Genomic DNA, 23288 nt, shown 5'->3' with positions numbered 1-23288 from the left:
GACAGCCCAGTATACACAGCCCCCCTCCCCATATTACCCCCAGTACACACATCACCCACATATGACAGCCCAGTATACACAGCCCCCCTCACCATATTAACCCCAGTACACACATCACCCACATATGACAGCCCAGTATACACAGCCCCCCTCCCCATATTACCCCCCAGTACACACACATCACCCACATATAACAGCCCAGTATACACAGCCCCCTCCCCATATTACCCCCCAGTACACACACACATCACCCACATATGACAGCCCAGTATACACATCTGCCCTCCCCGTATTACCCCCCAATACACACATCACCCACATATGACAGCCCAGTATACACAGCCCCCATTCCCATATTATCCACAGTACACACATCACCCACATATGACAGCCCAGTATACACAGCCCCCCTCACCATATTAACCCCAGTACACACATCACCCACATATGACAGCCCAGTATACACAGCCCCCCTCCCCATATTACCCCCCAGTACACACACATCACCCACATATGACAGCCCAGTATACACAGCCCCCTCCCCATATTACCCCCCAGTACACACACACATCACCCACATATGACAGCCCAGTATACACATCTGCCCTCCCCGTATTACCCCCCAATACACACATCACCCACATATGACAGCCCAGTATACACAGCCCCCATCCCCATATTATCCACAGTACACACATCACCCACATATGACAGCCCAGTATACACAGCCACCTTCCCCATATCAACCCAGTACACACAGAACCTAATATTACAGTACAATATACACAGCCCCCCTCCCCATATTACCCCCCAGTACACACATCACCCACATATGATAGCCCAGTATACACAGCCCCCCATCCCCATATCAACCCAGTACCCACAGAACCTAATATTACAGTACAATATACACAGCCCCCCTCCCCATATTACCCCCCAGTACACACATCACCCACATATGACAGCCCAGTATACATAGCCCCCATCCCCATATCAACCCAGTACACAAAGAGCCTAATATTATGGTCCAATATACACAGCCCCCCATATTACCTCCCAGTACACACATCAACCACATATTACAGTCCAGTATTCCCATCCCCCCCTCCCCACAAAGCACCCCCATGGTACCTGGTTTTCTTGTTTCTTACTGTAAAAAGTAAGTAGCTGCAGCAGGGAGCCAGGACATTGTAGTGAGGGCGGGGAGGCAGCTCAGGAACCCGGCAGGCAGTCACTGTCACTCAGACGAGGAGCAGGAAGAGGAGGGGCCAGCCACTGTGTGAAGGTGCCGTGGGCCGTGGCTGCAGTGCAGTAACTGCAGTTGCTTTAGTGTAAAGGTGGAGTGTTTTCAGCAGTTAAGCTGACCGCTGATTATTCTGCCTCTGCCTGCGTTGAGCTTCTTCTGCACATGCTGCCCGACAGCAGCTGTGTTCAATAGCAGTAAGTGTGAAACGGCAGCGGAGCAGGTAGGGGGAGGAGAGGAGTGAGAATGGGATCAGCTCAGCCCAGACCAGCCCAGTGCTGACCGGCCCAGCGGGAAGTGTCCTGACTTCCCGGTGGCCCAATCCGAACCCTGGGATAGACATATGTAAGAATGTGTAAAGACGCTTCTCACCATATACAAAAATTAGCTGTTTGCATCAATGAGGAGAGATCTGCGCAACTCAAAATCAACCCCAATTTTTTTTATATTTGAAATTTTCGGTTTTACGCTTTCTTGGTCCTAAATGCAAGACAATATCTGAAAATATTCAAACACAAAACATTTCATTTAGTATATTCTAAGGGGGGAATTCTATTAGCCGTGATAACCCATTTACGAATATTAAATGGCATAAAAGTGAATTTTGTGTGAACAAACAAATATCACCCCATTCAATTAACCTGCAGGTTAGTACATCATGATTCTTCATCGGATTTAACACAAATTTCCTTTCACCACCACCTGCGCAGGTGAAAAGTTGGGGAGAATACCTATTTTAAGGTAAAAATGTTGGGACTTGGGCCCTGATTCAGAGCCGGACGCTCTGACAGAGCGCTCGCTCTGAATCAGGGCCGTCCTTCCTAATTTTAGAGCAGCCCCCTGGCCGCTCGCATAGCTGTGGATGACCACCCACAGCTATAGCGAGCGGCCAAAAAGATGGTCGCGATGGTCAAGACCATCGCGACCATCGGGCTTGTGACGAGACCCTTGTGGTAGGATCTCGTTGCCGCAAGCCCTGGAGTGCCGAGAGCACTCCCACTGACATTACTTGTGATGTCAGTGGAGCCGGCACCAGACGGTAGGCGTTCCCATAGGAACGCCTCCGTCTGGGCAGCAACGCCCCCGGCACGCCCATCAAAGGGGACGTGCTGTCACTCACCATTGACAGCACGCGCCCTTTGTAGCAAGACCCATAGCGACGGCTTGGCCGTCGCTATCTGGGTCTCGCGCATGCGCACGATGGAGCTGGCTCCCTCGTGCGCATGCGCACTGGGCCAACATCGACACGCTTGCGAGCGGGTCTGAATTAGGCCCTTGGTTCATAACCACTGGGACATCTTCCTTAATGACTAATTAGGCGAAATCTTTTTTGCTGGAAACCTATTAAATAATGTAGGCCTACCACTTACAAATTGAGGAGATATTTCAGCAAATAACATATAAATGAACCTATAACATTATTAGGTAACAAGCAGTTATATTTACAAATTTTTAATTGGATTTTATTGCCATGAACATGTTTGCAGTTCCATAGGCACGTGGCTCGGATTCAGAGATGCTGTTTGAAATATGTGGTTCGCATTTACCATTTGTAGTTCATGTTCAATATACTCATTTAAGATATTTGTTCACATTGAAAATAGTGTTCGTGTTTTTTAATACTATTATTTTGAAAGAGTTTTAAACTATTGATATTAATATTAATATTATTATTAATAATTGTATTAATATTTGTAATAATAAAATATATTATTTTTAAATGATTTAATGTTATTTTTCACAATTAAAAAAACAGTAACAAGTATAAATTTATTTTTAAATTTGTTCATGTCACTTAGCACATATGCAAAACAGCTTGATCGTGGTCCATCAGGCTAAACCACGATTTAACCAGCCCCACTTTATTGAATAATGCATTTGTAATTAATTGTACATTGGATTTAAGATATACCCAGCCTGAGAGTTGTCTGTGAACTTTGAAGTTTATCCCTGACTTATCTGGATAAACAGACCAAATTGCTTTATAAAAACACTTTATTTTAATTGACCACCAAATGAGTGTCTTTTTTGTAATGAATGTCATATGACCCTAGTGTACCTATTTTTAATGGCAAAGATGGTGGTGTCCTTATAATACATTCCCCCCTTTTTTGGGATGTACATAGTATTCTCAAACCAGCCAAGTATATATAAGTGCCTTTACCCAAGCTAGGGATATTTTAATTCCTTTGGGCTTGCTTGGTAAAACCCAACTCTTTAGTACAGAATGTATTATTTACCTAGATAAATTGGTTAGTTATAATTTCTCTACCAATTGTTAGGAACCCAGAGCAACTGATACCTCATCTACTTTGGACCAGGTAGGCAGCTCTATATAGCTTGTTTGTATTCTGCTTTATAAATAGTGTGCAGATAAATTAAGACATATACCAAGATATTATACCCAAAACATTTACACAATATTGGTGCAAAACAGGTGCGAGATTTTTGGTATCCAACTGGGTGTGGGGTATTGATTTTTTTGGAGCGCTTCCAGTTCAGGTCCAATTATTTCTAAAATAATCTAAAACTACAATGATATTAAAAGCAAAACAATTATTTTCAAAGTTTGGCTCCATGGTTTAGTGAAATCTGAGATAACGTAAACCATTTTATGACTATTGAGGCATTCTTGCAGGAGAGTGATCTTACGATTCCCCAAAGTACCCGTCCAGCTCTGAAAACTGACAATTTGTAGTTTTTAAAAATGTGAAAGACTCCTCCAATGTACCTAGGATGCGTCTTGCAGGGGCAGCAGTCTAAGCAACCTCTATCCCTGTGAGTTAGTTTTAATATATAGGGCCAAATTCAATTAGAGTGAAAAGTTGTGGCCGGTGAAAAGCATTCGCAGCTGAAATCTTTTCGCCTCATTCACCTGTTTGGACGTAAAGTTTTTGTGTACTTTCACAAAGCGCTCTCCCGCTTTTCGCCCTATTCAATTGCAAAACAGGCTAAAACGCATATGTGCGCATACAGTAAATGTCGAAACTAGTGAAAACTACAGGATATTTTGTGGAAATCAGTCTGTACCCCATAAAAAGCCTAACTGTCCCTGGCTATCAATATTGAAGTGTATTAATAGCCCTAATAAAAGTATTTTGGGTTGTTAGATTAAGTCAAATGGCTGTTATATGCATATTTGCATAAGTGTGGAAATATATTTTCAAATTGTTTAAGGTAAAATTATTCACCGGATTTATTTTGGGGATACATTAAAATGGGTGCTAGTATATTTTTGTATCATTAAAGTGCATTTGATTTTTTTTTAAGAAAACACCTGCTGCAGCCCCCTGCAAACCTAAACACCACCTGACCATATATACCCCTCTTTAAAACACTTTTTACATTTTCAACCCAAAAATATCATGGGCCAAATGTAATAGGGTGAGAGTTTAGAAAAGTGAGAGTTTCTGACACTTTTTAAACTTTGCCAATGTAATAGAGTCCAAAAACAAAGTAACAGAGAGAACTTGCATGTTTTTTTAGACTTAAAAAACTCTCACGATTTAAAATCTCATTCAGATGTTTTCCCATTTTGAAGATAAAACTCAACCAATGTGAACTCTCACATTTTCTAAACTCTCACCCTATTACATTTGGCCTCATGTCTTTTTTAGGTGGAATAATATAATTTGTTATTTTTTTTGCCTAATTAATCATTAGGTGGGTTTCCAAAGGGTTCTGAACCATGCTGCCACATTTCTAGACCAAAATAGTGATTTTGCACATCTATTCTCCTGCCTCTGGGTGGTGAAAACTTATTTCCTGTTTCTGCCTATGGAGTTTTCGCACATGCAAAAGCGTCTTCTAATTGAATAGCGTGATATGCTGGTATGTTACGAAAACCTTGCATCGGCGACTTTTCACCTCAAATTGAATCCGGCCCATAGATGGGATATTTTGGTAAAAAATTAAAAAGTCTATTGTGATACAGACTGATAATGATCATGGAACTGCCATGATTATTAATACATAGGCTCCATAATTCCTCATAGATATTTCTGTGAGACAAACACAGATTGTGTAATCCTAGGTCTATAGAACAAGTAATTGTGTGATTGCCAGATCCATGTGGGGGAGGGTTTCCCTAACTACAGTACCCAAGAGCTGAAACACGTGACAACTGCTGAGTCTGGAATGTGAGATTGTGTTCCAAATAGCAAATAGCAAACACATACAACTGTTGGCAATTCAAAGTCTAAATCAAATCTCAGCTGGTCTCAGTAACAAGACAGATATGGAGGTGGCTGGGTTTGGGACACTGATTCTCATCTTCAGCATAACATTCTTGTTTACTCTCTGGGTGAGAAAGAGACAAAAATCTGGGACCCCTCCTGGTCCATACCCCCTCCCTGTCCTGGGAAACATTCTGCAGATTGATTTCAAGAACATAGTGAAAGAGTTTGTGCAGGTCAGTTATTCTTCCACTTTGATGAGGAACACGCTAGCAATATAACCTCTCCAGGTTTTCAGGATAACCATAACATGACCACATATTGATAAATGCTTAGCACAATATAGTGAAAGTTACCTGGACATTTTAAAACACAGGAATGTTTTAAATTGATAAAGTGAATGGAGTTTGGTGTTCTCTTGTCACACTATCACAGCTATATTGTCAGAATGCAGCATGAATCATCTCTAATATGCTTAAAGAGTGTTAAAAGTTTAGAATGCCACTGTCAGCCAGAAATGTATGGAGTTCAAAAAACCACCTGTCACTGCCCTAAGCACTTTATTCTGCTATTTTCCATCCTGAAAACCTACACTGTTGTGTTCTATGTAGAATCTATAAACAAGTAGATGAAGCTATGTATATATATATATATATATATATATATATGTCTGTTTTAGTCTAAAAAAATATATCTTTTGTCAACATGCAGCATGTCGACATTGACCACGCCAACATTTATTATGTCAACACTGATGAAATGTTGACATGATTAGCGTGTCAATAAAAATTCCCTGTTGGTCTAACTGTGACTTACCTGATATGACATATCTGGCTGCTCCAGCTGTGTTTTTCCGAACCAGCAGTGGTGCCCTGATATTTTCAGGTAGATCCTTCCAAACTTCCATGCCCTGAGTATTGCTAAAACTAAACCCTAACCTCTCTTTCAATTATACTACCCCTAGTGCTTAACCCTAACCGACCCATCCTGGAGCCTAACTCTCCAGTCCCTGCAGTTTGGCAACAACCCACATGTCAGCAATCTGCAGATGCCGACATTTACAATTTCAACATTTCATTCTGTTGACATTGTGGTGGCAACATTATGAGTACATCCCAAAATAAAAGTGAACATCTATAGCATACATTATCAGGGATAATGTGTTTCCATACAATACTTTTCAACGAGCCTGTAATAATTGGCTCTCTTTTTTCATGATTCATTTCCAATCATAATAATATGAGCTGAATGTTATCTCACATGAAAATTTGCTTTTAGCTCCAGTTAATTAATTGAACCCATACTGTTGGCAAATAAATAGGGAATGCAGATGATGATACTGTGAAATGTATTTGTCGGGGTGTGTGCGCAACCTGAACAGAATGATCTGCTTCTGCAATACATATTAAAGGAAACCTGAAACAAGTGAACTGAGTATGAAACATAACAAATCTGTTTAAAAAGGAAATTCATTATACATGCAGATAGAGCCATATCTCTGTAAATGTGCTAAGTAACATAATTATCTTTTTTTTTCTTTTCTTTTTGGTACAGTACATAATGTTTTAACCAATGTAACATAATAACATAAAGCCATCATGCTTCTGACCCCTTTTCTTAACTTACACTGGTGAAAACAATACTTGGGACCAGGGGTGGTTTGGATATTGGAATATTCCGTATTTTGGAATATTTTTATATAGGGGTGAGCGGGTTCGGATTTCCGAAATCCGAACCCCCCCGAGCCGCCCCGATCCGAGTCCGATCCGAGTCAGGCTCGTCTTTTCCCGCCTGACTCGGATCTGAAATCGAGGCAAAACGTCATCATCCCGCCTTCCGAGTCTCGCGGGTTTTGGATCCTATATAAGGTACCCGCGTCGGCGCCATTTTCTCACTCGGCTGTGGACAGTGAAGAGGGAGGGTGGGAGTTAGGGCTGGCTGGGCTGTGTAGTGTAGTGCAGAGTAATGTTGTGCTGTGCTGCTGTTGTCCACTACTTCAAAGTCCATAGGGGCTGGCTGTGTTGTGCTGTGCTGCTGTTGTTAATAGGGGCTGTGTCCACTACTTCAAAGTCCATAGGGGCTGGCTGGACTGTGTTGTGCAGTCAGTTCTCCATAGGGGCTGTGTCCACTCCAAAGTCCTGTGCAGTGTCCCAGTCCTAAAGGGGTGCTGTAGTGTTGTCCAGGGGGTGCTCTGTCCATCAGGGGTGCTCCCCCCAAGTGCTAAAAAAAAAATATTTTTTGTGTGTTTGTGAATTGTGTGCGCAGTAGCCGCACGTGCATCAACAAAGTAGTGCCAAGCGTGCGCCTGTGTCATAAGTAAAGGGCCGGCTGGCTTGACCGTTAAAGGGTGCTGTAACCCCCAAAGTACACTCCACTCCAAACCAAAAAAAAAATTATTTTCTGTGTTTGTGAATTGTGTGCGCAGTAGCCGCACGTGCATCAACAAAGTAGTGCCAAGCGTGCGCCTGTGTCATAAGTAAAGGGCCGGCAGGCTTGACCGTTAAAGGGTGCTGTAACCCCCAAAGTACACTCCAGTCCAAACCAAAAAAATATATATTTTCTGTGTTTGTGAATTGTGTGCGCAGTAGCCACACGTGCATCAACAAAGTAGTGCCAAGCGTGCGCCTGTGTCATAAGTAAAGGGCTGACTGGCTTGACCGTTAAAGGGTGCTGTAACCCCCAAAGTACACTCCAGTCCAAACCAAAAAAATATATATTTTCTGTGTTTGTGAATTGTGTGCGCAGTAGCCGCACGTGCATCAACAAAGTAGTGCCAAGCGTGCGCCTGTGTCCCATAAGTAAAGAGCCGGCTGGCTAATTTCTTAAAGGCTGGTGTAACCCACAAAGTGCACTACTCTCCAGCAAAAATAAAAAAAATATTTTCTGTGTTTAGCCGCACGTATATATCAAATCGATATAACATAAATGGAGGACCAAACTTTCTCCGATAAAAATAAAATAGAGAAAGATCAAGAACCACTTCCTCCTAGTGCTGAAGCTGCTGCCACTAGTCATGACATAGACGATAACATGCCATCAACGTCGTCTGCCAAGGCCGATGCCCAATGTCATAATAGAGGGCACATACAATCCCAAATGACAAAGTTCAGGAAAATGACCTTGAAAAAGACATTTAAATCAGCTGAAGAGAAACGTAAACTTGCCAATATGCCATTTATGACACGGAGTGGCAAGGAACGGCTAAGGTCGATCCCTAGTATGTTCATGACTAGTGGTTCAACTTCACATGACGATGGAAGCCCTCCTCCCACTAAAAAAATCAAAAGAGTTAAGCTGGCAAAAGCACAGCGAAGAACTGTGCTTTCTAAGAAGATATCACAAATCCCCAAGGAGAGTCCAAGTGTGGTGGTGGTTGCGATGCCTGACCTTCCCAGCACTGGACGGGAAGAGGTGGCTCTTTCCACCATTTGCACGCCCCCTGCAAGTGCTGAAAGGAGCACCCACAGTCCACTTGCTGATATGCAAATTGAAGATGTCACTGTTGAAGTACAACAGGATGAGGAAACTGGTGTAGCTGGCGCTGAGGAGGAAGTTGGCGAGGAGGATTCTGATGGTGATGTGGTTTGTTTAAATCAGTCTCCGGGGGAGACAGTTGTTGTCCGTGGGATGAAAAAGCCCATCACGGTCATGCCTGGGCAGAAGACCAAACATTCCACCTCTTTGGTCTGGCAATATTTCTATCCAAATCCGGACAACAACTGTCTTGCCATATGTACCTTATGTAAAGGTGGAATAAGTATGGGTAGGGACGTTAACCACCTAGGAACATCCTCCCTTATACGGCACCTGCAGCGCGTTCATAATAAGTTACTGTCAAGTTCAGAAACTTTGGCTAAGACCGTAAGCAGTCCAGGGACACCTAAATCCTGTTGTCCTGTTGTATCCAAGCGCCTGCAAACCACACCGTCAACTCCCTCCTCGTCAATTTCCTCCTTAGTCAGGATCGGAAGTAGTCCTGCAGGCCATGTCACTGGCATGACTGACTCTCCTATCCGGGATTCCTCCGGATGATCCTGCATTGCTACGCCTCCTGCTGCCGCTGCTGCTGTTGCTGCTGCTGGGAGTCGTTCATCATCCCAGAGAGGAAGTAGGAACACCACTACTTTTACTAAACAATTGACCCTCCAACAGTCCTTAGCGAGGAGGATGAAGTACGACAGCAGTCATCCAGAAGCAAAACGTATAACTGAGGCCTTGACTGCTATGTTGGTGTTAGACGTGCGTCCGGTATCCGCCATTAGTGCAGTGGGATTTAGACAATTGCTGGAGGTAGTGTGTCCCCAGTTCCAAATCCCGTCTAGATTCCACTTCACTAGGCAGGCGATATCGAGACTGTACAGAAACGTCAGAAAAAGTGTCCTTAGTGTCCTGAAAAATGCCGTTGTACCCAATGTCCACTTAACCACGGACATGTGGACAAGTGGAACAGGGCAGACTAAGGACTATATGACTGTGACAGCCCACTGGGTAGATGTATCACCTTACGCAGCAACAGCAGCAGCGTCACCAGTCGCAGCATCTCAGATCCGCCAGCTCGTTCCAAGGCAGGCTACGCTGTGTATCACCGGTTTCAGTAAGAGGCACACCACCGACAACCTCTTTGAGAAACTGAGGGAAATCATCGCCCAGTGGCTTACCCCACTTAGACTCTCCTGGGGATTTGTGATATCTGACAATGCCACCAATATTGTGCGGGCATTACATCTGGGCAAATTCCAGCACGTCCCATGTTTTGCTCACACAATAAACTTGGTGGTGCAGAATTTTCTGAAAAGCGACAGGAGTGTGCAGGAGACGCTTTGGGTGGCCCGAAAAATTTCAGGCCACTTTCGCCATTCAGCGACTGCGTGCCGAAGACTGGAGCACCAGCAAACACTCTTGAACCTGCCCCGCCATCACCTGAAGCAAGAGGTTGTGATGCGGTGGAACTCAACCCTCTATATGCTTCAGAGGATGGAGGAGCAGCAAAAGGCCATTCAAGCCTATACATCCACCTATGACATAGGCAAAGGAGGGGGTATGCACCTGACTCAAGCGCAGTGGAGAATGATTTCCATGTTGTGCAAGGTTCTCCAGCCCTTCGAACTTGCCACACGTGAAGTCAGTTCAGACACTGCCAGCTTGAGTCAGGTCATTCCCCTCATCAGGCTTTTGCAGAAGCAGCTAGAGAAAGTGAAGGAGGAGCTAAGACTGAGCGATTCCGCTTGGCATGTGGGACTTGTGGATGAAGCCCTTCATTCGCTTTGCCAGGATTCCAGGGTGGTCAATCTGTTGAAATCAGACCACTACATTTTGGCCACCGTGCTCGATCCTAGGTTTAAAGCCTATGTGGTGTCTCTCTTTCCGGCCGACACAAGCCTGCAGAGGTGCAAAGACCTGCTGGTGAACACACTGTCAGCTGAAGTGGAACGTGACACGTCAACAGCTCCTTCTTCATTTTCATCCGCAACTGGGGCTGCCAGGAAAAAACTTAGGTATCCTAAGCAACCCGCTGGCGGTGATGCAGGGCAGGCAGGACCAAGTTTGGACATCTGGTCCGGACTGAAGGACCTGGCAACAATTTCTGACATGTCTACTGTCACTGCATATGATACTGTCACCATTGACAGAATGGTGGAGGATTACATCGGTGACAGCATCCAAGTAGGCATGTCAGACAGTCCATACCTGTACTGGCAGGAAAAAGAGGCAATTTGGAGGCCCCTGTACAAACTGGCTCTATTTTACCTGAGTTGCCCCCCCTCCAGTGTGTACTCCGAAAGAGTGTTTAGTGCAGCCGGGAACCTTGTCAGCGAAAGGCGTAGGAGGTTGCTTCCACAGAATGTGGAGAAGATGATGTTCATCAAAATGAATTATCAGCTCTTCCAGGGAGACCAGCCTCCAGAACGTACAGAGGGACCTGTGGTGGTGGATTCAAGTGGGGACGAGTTAATACTTTGTGAGGATGAGGATGTACACACTGAAGAGGGTGAGGAATCGGTGGATGAGGAGGATGAGGATGACATCTTGCCTCCGTAGAGCCAGTTTGTGCAGGGACACATTAATTGCCAGCTTGTTTTGTGGGGGCCCAAACGAACCAATCATTTCAGCCACAGTTGTGTGGCAGACCCTGGCGCTGAAATGATTGGTTTGTTAAAGTGTGCATGTCCTGTTTATACAACATAAGGGTGGGTGGGAGGACCCAAGGACAATTCCATCTTGCACCTCTTTTTTTTCTTTGCATTATGTACAGTTTGGGGCCTAGTTTTTCAAACTGCCATCCTGTGTGCCACTGCAGTATCACGCCTAGATGGGTCACGTGTTTGTGCCACCCACTCGTGTCGCTTAGCATAGTCATCCAGCTACCTCGGTGCAACCTTTTGGACATAAAAACACTATTGTGAGGTGTGAGGTGTTCAGAATAGACTGGAAATGAGTGGAAATTAAGGTTATTGAGGTTAATAATAGCATAGGAGCAGAAAAACCTACAAATTCTGTGATTTTAGCTGTTTTTATGCTTTTTTTCAAAAAAATACAGATCCAAAACACAAAACCCAGAATCCAAAACACGGAAGGGTGGTTTTGGCAAAACCAATCCAGATCCAAAACACGAAGAAAGATCCAGATCCAAAACACGAAAAAGTGTCCGGTGCACACCCCTATTTTTATACCATATGGAAATGTTTTAGGAATAGGGCCCAAATCTAAACACAGAATACATTTATGTTTTATATAACCTTATACACTCAGCCTGAAGGTAATTTTATACAATATTTTCAATAATTTTGTGGCTCAAACAAAGTTTGTGTACATACATGAAATTAACATATGTTTCATATACACTTTATACACACAGCCTATAGGTCATTTTATACTTTATTTTTAATAATTTTGTGCCTTAAACAAAGTTTGTGTACATTGAACCATCAAAAAGCATAGGTTTCACTATCTCAGTCATGCTAAAATTATTCCGTATTTGGGAATATTTGGATATGGGAGACTCAACCTGTACTGTATAACACTTTTGTGCTAAACCTTTAACAGACGTCCTGTCACCAATAAATAGTGCACTTTTAGAGTACAAATTGTGTGACTCCTAGAAATAAACACTATTCATTTATTGCAAAAGTAAATAATATTACAAATTTCTGTTCATATTAATAAAATTAAAAGTAACAGTGTTAAAATTTCCCAAAACTTTATTTGCACTACAGTAATTCACCATTATTCCAACTTAATTTGCTCCACCTAGTATATTTTAAGAAAAGAGATTTACTAGTCTACATTTTGTGCAGCATGGTTGATGTAGTGGTAAGCATTACTGCCTCACAACATTGAGGCAGTATTTACACCATGTCCAAACTGTGAGGAGTTTGTATGTTCTCCCCATGCTTGCTTGGTTCTCTCTGGGTACTCCAGTTTCCTCCCACAATCCATAAATATAATAAGTTAATTGACTGCTGACATACATTACCCCTAGTGTGTACGTGGTAGAGAATATAGGTTGCAAAATCCACTGGGGCAGGGACTGATGTGAATGCCAAACATTCTCTGTAATGCACTGTGGAATATGTGTGTACTATACTAATAGATAGAGATGTGCGTGGAATACTGTATTTTTGTTTTGTTTTTGGCAAGACCACCTTCAAGTGTTCTGGTTTGGATTCGGTTTTGGATACCTTACAAATTGATCAAAATCAATTAAAAAAAATGCTAAAACATTTGGACCTGTTTACATGCAATCCAAAACCAGAGTTCATTTTTTAAATCTCAGTTCCGAACTGATTAGAGAACCAAACCAAGACTCAGTTCGACTCAGAACCCCAAAGTGATTACGAACTTTGACTTGTGTGTTCTTATTTCAGGAAAAATGGACTGCACATCTTATCAACAGATCAGACACTACAGTCTCCATAGCAGGTTAGGGGATTGTGGTAACCAACAAATAAAAAGTGTCCACAAGGGAAAACAGTGATTGTTCTGAGTTAGCCCTGTCCTTGCATATGATGAAGCAGTGATAATTCCTTTTCTGTAAAAGGGCAATGTCAATTTAATGGGCATTAAGAAAGATATTTGGTAAAAAAGGGAGCATGACTGAGTAGCCTTGGGCAATAAAGCCCATGGCTACCTCCATTTTTCACCAATGAAAACTTTTCATGACTAGTTGAATACCCCTCTTATTGTTACTATGAATCTACTGTGGAGTAGTGCTTAATTAAGAGGTTAATGTACAGTATACATACTTTCAGTTGTGGCAAAATAAAATGTGTCCATCTGCAGCATTCAAATATTGGATGCACTATTCCCTCGTAGTTTATCTGTAAAGGTATAATATATGTTTATAAAGTGGTAGGAGGTTGTATTTTGTAACATTTACATTTTCCTGCAGTTTTATTCTTCACATTTTCTTCACCTCTGGGGTCATATCTAGTTTGTGGTGGCTGAAAAGAAGTTATGGACCTTGAAAAGGGCATGATGGTACAAACAGACATATTAGTCCACAATCAAACTTATTTGTGCCTCATAAATAGCCTCTTGGGCTTTTTGTTTTCAAATTGTAAATGGCATCAGTAATCACTATTTTTTAGAGATGTGCAGTTGTGTAAATCACCGGAATTTCATAAATTCGGGTAGATCCGGTTTTGACCTCCTGAGGATATCCAGATCAATCAAATCGTGGTCCTGATCTTCCCCTGGTTCAGAATTCAAATTTTAAATCTGAATTTTGGGTTCTGGATTGCAAACATTACATGAATTTAGCTGTTTTAAAAAACTTTTTTGTAATAAAAAAAAAAAAATTAATGACAAAAACTAAAACCAAAACAGTTGAGGGTGATTTTGTAAAACCACAAAAAAAACCCACAAAGATGAATCCAGATCTAAAACCAAAACCAAAACACGGGGTTCAGCGCACATCTCTACTATTTCTGACATTGCTTTAGTACCAGTGTGGCAGCGATGACGTTATGTATGCAATTTTTTAGATGCCTGTCACACCCAATTTTTCCAATGGGCATTAAAAGTTGATTCAATGGATCTAAAAAGTTAAAAAGTAAAATGCTGCCTAAGATATACTTTAAACTGATTCTTCTATTTTTTAAATACAGTACATAGCTGTATTCTAGTTAATTTAATCTAAAATATGATCTGGTTTTCATCCGATTCTGAAATTTTTCCCAAACTATCTCTGTTCTGTTGCTGGTATGGCGGTTTCTTCTGTCTGTTTCCTCAGCTTGGCTCCCGATATGGTCCTGTTTCCATGGTGTACCTGGGTCAGAACCCGGTGGTCGTATTAAATGGTTACGACGTGGTGAGAGAGGCTTTTGTAGACAATGGAGAGGTGTTCAGTGATCGTGGACAACTGGCTATTGCAGAGATTGCTTTCAAGGGATATGGTAAGAAAAATGTGGTGTTGACTAAAGCTTAATGAATAAGGTAGTAAGAGCAAGAAATAAGAGCCAAGACTAAAAGTTCATATCTGATAAAAATTTCAAAAAAGCATACAAAAAAGAATCTAAAAAAACTGTGAATAATGAACATTAATAGCCACAGTATTGATGTTAACACACACACAGTTTTTAAATGTTTTCTTAATTTTTAGCGTTTGTCATTTTGCATACAGTGGGAGGATTACAACCTATTGAAATATCTGCTTATGGGGGATTTATTTATTTAGTCATATATATTGAGAATAGGGTAAGCAATTTCAATTGTGGACAGTTTATCTGTTACTGTATCTGAGATTGTGAAATATTGTTACATGTGGACAGTAGGTTACATATATGATATATCTATACAACAGTGCAAGCAAATTATAATTTGTGGCATGGTTTTCAGGAGTAGTTAATGGAATATATAAATGCAATACAGTGTCTCTAATTCCCAGTAATTTCTCCACACACAGGAGTTATATTCAGTAATGGTGAGCGTTGGAAGCAGTTGAGGCGGTTCTCCCTTAGTACCTTGAGAAATTTTGGAATGGGGAAAAAAAGTTTGGAGTCTCGGGTACAAGAGGAGGCCAAGTGTCTGGCAGAGGAATTCCAGAAGAAAGAGGGTAAGTTTCAGAAAAAAGGTACTGAACTATTTGTGCACTGATTAGGCAAGTTCCAGATAGGAATAGGAGGGTGTGAGAACCGTATGTCCTAATGAGTTCTTTTAAATCACCTAAGCAGATTGTTGTTATCAAAAAGTATTTTTTATATATACTGTAGATGGCAATACAAATATATGGATAAATAATCACCAGACAAATGTGCTTCTTTGCAGGCACAGCACACACAAGTGATGGAAGTGCAGTTCCTAATCACCAATCCATAAACACACCAATGCAGTTGGAAACATAGAGAATATATCCTTAAATATTCCAACCGTGTTGGAGCTAGCAGTGGACAAATTAAAGGAAATAGCCAAATTGTTATAAGTGGGAAAAATTAATTCTTACCTCTGTGTGTGTCCTCCCCCCATGGCAGTTGGTGCTGTGTATCCTCCCCCCATGGCAGTTTATGACTGTTGGCTCCCTGTTGAGCAGGTGCCCAGGAGTCCAATCAAGGGCACCAGCACATAATGACTTTGGTGTAACCCATATTTTAATAAAACATGCCACCTGGCAACAATTAAATATAACTTGTATCACTTATAGAACAATTAACAAAAATATAAATGGCATAAAATAACATGAACAAATAGAAAGAATAAATAACTATAAACTGAAAGGTATCAATACAATGACAGTTCAGGGTACACAGAATGGGTGCTGGACCACAAGTGACTTCATGCTTTATTCACACCTCGTGGTTTCACAGTGGTTATGTACATTTTCAGGTTTACATTACTGTACCTTCCCCTAAGCCACACAAGGCCCTTAAAGCATGTTGCAGAGGTTCCCTGTGCTCAAGCATGAATATCCATGCTTGAGCAAACAGTAGGTAACTTATGGTATCATTTATCAACTAGTTTTATCATACAAAACTAGTTTTATTTAGAACCTCAGTTAATTTGAGTTAACCATCTGGACTCAAGCATGGATATCCTTAAATCCTGTACTGCAATGGTGAAGTTTGGGAACCCCTGGCATACTAAAACAATAAGAATTGTCCAAATATGTAAATTTGATATGTGAATATAAGATGCATATGCTATATTTATAGTCCTAATTTCTTGTGAGTAGTAACAAGAAACATCGTAACCCATTCATGTTTAAAAAATAATAATGTATGGCATTACATAACAAATAGGAAATAAATTAATATTTATAAAATTTTTAGACAAAGTTGGGTCTTTTTAGTCAAGCATCCTTGTTTTTTATTTTTTTTTTGCCTAAAAGAGCCATTTTCAAATTGCACATGTGCACCAAAAATACATACACATATATAGTTTTTCAGTATCTGTTTTATTTTGTTGTTTTATGTTGTTGTTTTTATTGTTTTATGTTGTTGTTCTATGCTGTTTTATGTTATGTTATTATTTTGTTGTTTAATGTTTGTTGTTGTTTTATGTTGGTGGTTTATGTTTTATGGTGCTGATTGTTGTTGTCATTGTTGTTTCATGTTGTTATATATTTTTGTTGTTTTATGTTGAGGTTTTATTTTTTTATTGTTTTATGTTGTTCTTGTTGTTTTAATTTCTATTTTTATGTAGCTGCATTATGTTATTTTATGTTGCTGTTTTTAAGTTGTTGTTTGATGTTTTTTATGCTTTTTTATTGTTATGTTTTTTTTATTGTTGTTTTTGTTTTTAGTTTTTGTTTAATGTTTTATTAATTCTTGTTTTATGAATTTGTGGTGTTACGGTATGTTAATGTTGTTTCATGTTGTTTCATGTTGATGTTGTTTTATGTTGTTGTTTAGTTCTGTTATTGTATTTGTTCTTATTTGATGTTAATGTTTTTAGTTGCTTTGTGTTTTTTTACTTATTTTATATTGTGTTTGTTGCTTTATGTGGTTGTTTTACATAGTTGTTATTTTTATGTTGTTTAAGGTTTTTGTGTTTTGTTGTTTATGTTCTATGCTGTTGTTTTATGTTGTTTAATGTAGTCATTTTAAGTTTTTTTGTATTTGTTGTTTTATGTAATTGTTGTTTTGTTGTTGTCATATGTTGTTGTCTTATGTTATATATTGTTGTTTTAAGTTGTTGTCATTGTTTTATGTTTTTTTACATATTATTGTTTAATGTTGTTTTTATATTGTTGATGTTGATTTATGTAGTTTATTTTATGATGTTTTATTTTGTTGTTTTTATGTTCTCTGCTGTTGTTGTGTTATGTTTTTTTATTGTTTTTTGTTGTTGTATAATGTTGATGTATGTTGTTTTGTTGTTTTATGTTGTTTTTGTTATTTTTTGTTTACATTGTTGTTTTATGCTTTTTGTTTTATGCTGTTTTTTATTTTTTATGTTGTTGTTTTGTGTTGTTTTTGTTTTATGGTCTTGTTGTTTTATGTTGATGTTGTTTTTATTTTGTTGTTTTAAGCTGTTGTTTTATGTCATTGTCTTTATAATTTTCTATTATATATGTTCTGTTGTGTTAGTTGTTGGTGTTGTTTTTATGATGTTGTATGGTGTTGTGGACCAAAATATATAAACATAAAGTTTTTTAGTATTTTTTTGTTGTGGTTGTTGTTTTATTTTGTTGTTGATTAATTGTTTTGGTTTTTTTATATTACTGTTTTATGTTGTTGTTTTTTATGTTATTTTTTGGTTTTTTTTTGTTATTGTTGCTTTATATTGTTTTATTTTGTTGTTTTATGCAGTTGTTGTTTTATGTTATTTGTTGTTGTTTTTATTGTTTTTTTGCTTTATGTGTTGTTTTGTTGTTTTATGTTGATTTTATAATGTTGTTTTATGTTGTTGTTTTAAGTTATTTTACAATGTTGTTTTATTTTTTTCTGTTTATGTTTTCAGTGTTGTTTTCATGTTATTGTATGCTGTTGTGCACCAAAAATATAAACACATATATAGTTTTTCAGTATTTGTTTTCTGTTTTAGTTGTTGTTTATGTTTTTGCTTTATGTTTTATGGTTGATTTATGATGTTATTTTTGTGCATTTATGTTATAGGTTTACGTTGTTGTTTTATGTTTTGTGTTATTTTGTTATTTTATGTTATTGCTGTTATGATTTTTGTTTTATGTTGTTTTTATTTTGTTTTTTTATGTTGTTGTTTTATGTTGTTTTACATTGTTGTTGTTTTATGTTGTAGTTATATATTTTTGTTTTATGTAGTTGTTGGTTTTATGTTGTTGTCATTTGTTTTATGCTGCTGTTTTTGTTTTATGTTGTTATATAATGTTGTTTTTATGTTGCTTAATGTTGTTTTATATAGTTATTGTTTTATGTTGTCATATTTTGTTGTCTTATATTGTTAATTAATGTTGTTTTATATTGTTGTTGTTTTTTATGTTTTATGTTGTATTGCTTTAAATCAGGGGTCTTCAACCTTTGGCCCTCCAGAAGCTGTGGAACTACATATCCCAGAATACCCTGCCACAGTTTTAGCATGCTGTTATATCAAAAAACTGGCAGGGCATGCTGGGATGTGTAGTCCCACAGCAGCTGGAGGGCCAAAGGTTGAAGATCCCTGCTATGTTATTGTTGTTTTGTTATGTTTTATGTTGTTATATTTTTTTTTTTGTAGTCGTAATGTGTTTTTTTGTTTTATATTATTGACTAATGTTTATGTTGTTGTATTACGTTGTTTTTTATGTTGTTCTTTTATGTTGTTGTTATATGATGTTTTATGTTTGTATCATTGTTATATGTTGTTGTTTGGTTTTTATTTTATTTTATTTGTTAATGTTGTTGTTTTATGTTGTTTTTTGTTGTTGCCATTATATAATGTTTTTGTTTCAGTTTGTTGTTTTATATTGTTGTTTCATATTGTTGTTTTATGTTGTTCTTGTTGATTTTTTATGTTTTTTAATGTTATTATATGTTGTTGTTTTATGGGTTTTTTTATGTAATTGTTGTTTTGTTGTTGTTGATATATTGTTGTTTAATGTAGTTGTTAGTTTTGTGATGTTTTATTTAGTTGTATTTACTATTGTTTTGTGTTGTTGTTTTATGTTATTTTATGTTATTGCTGTTATGTTGTTTTATGTTTTATTTTGTTGTTTTGTTACGTTGTTGTTTTATGTTTTTTTTGTTTTATGTTGTTTTACATTGCTGTTGTTTTATGTTGATTTTTTTAGATTTTAAGATTTTTGTGTTTTATCTTGTTGATGTTGTTTTATGTTGTTGTTTTGTGTGGTTGTTGGTTTTATGTTGTTTAATCTTGTTGTATAATTTGTATAATTTGTTTTTTATTGTTGTTATTTTATGTTGTTTTATGTTTTGTTGTTTTATGTTGTGTTTTAAATTATATCGTTTTATGTTGTTATGTTTTATGTTGTAGTCATTATGTGTTTTTTATGTTTTTGTTTTATATTATTTACTAATGTTTTTGTTTAATGTTGATGTATTATGTTGCTTATATGTTATTGTTTTATGATTGTGTTTTTGTTTTTTTATGTTGTTGTTATATGTTGTTTTATGTTTTTGTCATTGTTATATGTTGTTTTTTATGTTTTCATTTTATATTATTGTTTAATGTTGTTGTTGTTTTATGTTTTATGTTGTTGTTGTTTTATGATGTTTTTCATTTTTGCCATTATATGATGTTTATGTTTCAGGTTGTTGCTTTACGTTGTTTCATTTTGTCGTTTTATGTTTTTATGTTGTATTTTGTTGTTTTAATTTTTTTGCTTTATGTTGTTTTTTGTTTTTTTAATGTTGTTTTATGTTGTTGTTATTTATTTTGTTGTTGTTTTATGTTGTAGTTGCTTTTGTTAATAAGGTGCCATGAAGGTTCTGTTGCACCACACAATGTGCCTGATTCAGAGATTTATGCAAACACCGCTATTAATGCAGCTGGCTAATTATCAGTAAACTGCGCATCCATGTCGCATTGCACACGTCAAGGTAGATTCTCTGTATCACTTGCAGCAACTTTTTATCTGCAGTGTGATTGATAGGCAGCAACCATTTGTGGGAGATAACAGGGGAGTGGCGGTAAAAATGCAGGTGTGTCACATCCACTTTGGTGGAGCCTCCATCTGCAATCACATAAGCAATAAAAATTGCCATGGCTCCTTAGTATATGCAACCATTTTGCATGACCATAAGGTTACTCAGAAGGCCAATTATTGAAACATCTGCAACTGATGCTGCATCTTTGTACACAACTGCTTGGAATTGTGATGCCATCTGTGTGCTTCTCAATACAAATCCTGACAGCTGTGACATTTGCATTTTTCAAACAGCCACTGTGTACAAAGACACTGCAGTGGTGGTATTAGCATATGTCTCTGATTCAGTGTAGTGAATGGAGTAATGAGGAAGATTGTAGATCAAGAAGCTTGGAGGTAAGGGGAGGAAATGTTTAGGTAGAAATTGAGAGTTTGGTTTCCTCCAGTGATGCATGGCAGTGCAAGAGCATGTTTGGCTCTTTATACTATTAGGTTATGTGTCCATTGATGGGCTAAGAGTGGCATGTGGATGGCAAAGTCCAAGGCAGAATAAAGGGTGCAGTTGTAGTGGGTGACAGCTTAGTCAGAGCAGGTAAAGGTGGTGATGGGAGGAGAGAAATTATGAGAAAGAGATAGTAGAGTAAATAATTTCTAGGATGTGATAACTGATCTTAGAAATCAAAGAGGGATGAGTTGATAGGGGGTAGGTTGGTGCTAAAAAATTAGGTATTGACTGTCTTACATTTGGAGAAAAATACAGGATGAGAGAAAGGGCAGGCAGCCATAGTCCAGGTTTGGTTAAAGTGTTTTAATGGAAAGAGAAGGAGCAGGCAAACATAGTGCAAGTACAGTTACTATGTTGATAATGTAAATGTGACTCAATTAGATGTGAACTCATTTACAGATATGGCTGTTAGGAGGAGAATCTCTTGCAAGTGCTGGAGGGATTTGTGATAATGGTCATCATCAGGCATCTCTGCAATATTGAAAAATAATAATAAATTATTCGAACAAGAAATGTCTCCCCCAAATAACTAAAATAAGCATCCAAGACCATATCCTTTACTGGTCACCATCAATATCACCCAATCAATCACTGCAATCCATTAATGAAGGACTAGAAACAGTACCTAGAATCTCCCTCAATTAATTTGGGGGTCGAACTTTCAGCTTTGTGGCTCCGACTCTATGGAACTCACTTCCCCATACTCTCACCTGTTTACTCAAGCATTTCACTTGTTTACTCAAGCATATCCCTTGTTAAGCTTTTTTTGTATTTTGGGCTGTAAAGGCAAATGTAAAGCACTTTGAGTCCTATTAGGAGAAAAGTGCTATATAAATAACATTATTATTATTATTATTATTAATACCTAACAATCTCTATACCCAAAATGTTGCTATTCATCATTGTAAGTCGCACAAGAAATAATTGCTTTCCAGACTTTGATTGTGGTTCCAAAGCACAAAAAGATATTATTCACCAAAAAGCATATAGTTACACGCTGTGATCTAAATACAATTAGTGCAAATAAATTATACAATTACAAGGTACAGTCGATACATATGCATGCACTCTGGATCCAGATTTCCTGGCATCAACTATGAAACCTCCGTCAACAGAAAAGAAAGATGACTAACTATCAGATCCAGAGTGCTTGCTTATGTACCCTTACAGAGATAGGGAATACAATAGAATGAGTTTGCATGATCCCATTGGTTCTTCCTCTTGCTTCTTCTGTAACAATGCAGTCCATAGGCCAGTTTGTACAGTATGGGTTCAGCCCTCCAACGGCCCTTTGAGTGTGTTTTCCCGCTGAAGAACAAGTCTAAACTGACTATTAAACATTACATTGCAGAGTACATTTCAATGCCAATCTCTCTATGATCCATAATTCACAGACGCATGTTGCGATTTCCTTGCCGATGGAACCAGAAGTCTGCAAATAAACAGTGGTTTAGAATAGCACCAAACACAGTCTGCTTATCATATACTAAACCTTAGATCTTAAATACAGTTAATTCATAACATAACTAATAATGAATATAACCTTGAACATTAACCTTAATGCTAGGGAACCTTTCTATGTAAGTGTGCACTGTATAAATGTAGGGATATTAAGAAAAGATGCTAGTTAGTGTTGTGCGTCTACATGTTTGTGGAGTGCACTGTGATATGTGTTTTGCAGGGTTGTTCATATTATATATTTTAGCAAATGTATGTATTTATATAATGAGGACATTTCAAAAATGTACTATTGCATGGGAAACGCATGATGCTAAATAATAACATTGCAGTATGTACTGATATTGTGTGAGATTCGCTAAAATGGCATCTTGTTGCCATTCGCAAAATGGCGTCATCCAGATTATAATTTTAACAGATTCTGTCTCAGCCAATCATCTGGCTTCAACAGTCCACCCTTTGATAGCAAACAATACGCTATCACACTCTGATTTTTAAATTAATTTAGGCTTACACTATGACATTATATTTAATGTTATATTATGGGATGGCACAAGGTGTTTCTTAAACCATCAATAATGTGTCTCTGGAAGGGACATAAAACTACCCTTATATGCACACCACGGATCTTGGAAGATCATGGGAAGGATGTGGGGATGCACCTAACCTATAAAGGAAGTCTTGAAGGGGACTTACATTATTAAAGATGTTTAAAATAACATTTCATAATACATTTCATGCATGGCTAAAAATATACATCATCTGATGGTACATTCTAATTCAGGGTTGTAATGCAGTCCTTCATTTACCTCAGTATTCATATTGTTACTACTGACCACCATCATAATTTCATTCCTTCGATTTGCCTCATCTTTATATTTTCCACATTTCAACACAGTAGGAACACAT

At 38.3% G+C, this 23288-nt stretch overlaps 1 protein-coding gene across 1 annotated transcript in view; it reads left to right on the top strand.

Annotated features, from left to right (window-relative positions):
• Positions 1–5480: 5480 nt before the first annotated feature.
• Positions 5481–23288, top strand: part of LOC148502853 (cytochrome P450 2C8-like) — a 61830-nt gene continuing 44022 nt past the window's right edge. Inside the window, exons 1-3 of the mRNA XM_088449295.1 lie at positions 5481–5654; positions 14651–14813; positions 15323–15472. Of these exons, the coding sequence (XP_088305421.1) occupies positions 5481–5654; positions 14651–14813; positions 15323–15472 (487 nt within the window). The remainder of the gene's footprint in view (positions 5655–14650; positions 14814–15322; positions 15473–23288) is intronic.

Source organism: Taudactylus pleione, unplaced genomic scaffold (assembly GCF_031769625.1).
Source record: "Taudactylus pleione unplaced genomic scaffold, aTauple2 ptg000481l, whole genome shotgun sequence".
NCBI lineage: Eukaryota > Metazoa > Chordata > Amphibia > Anura > Myobatrachidae > Taudactylus > Taudactylus pleione.
The sequence above is the reverse complement of the archived record's forward strand: the minus strand, read 5'-3'. Positions and strand labels throughout refer to the sequence as shown.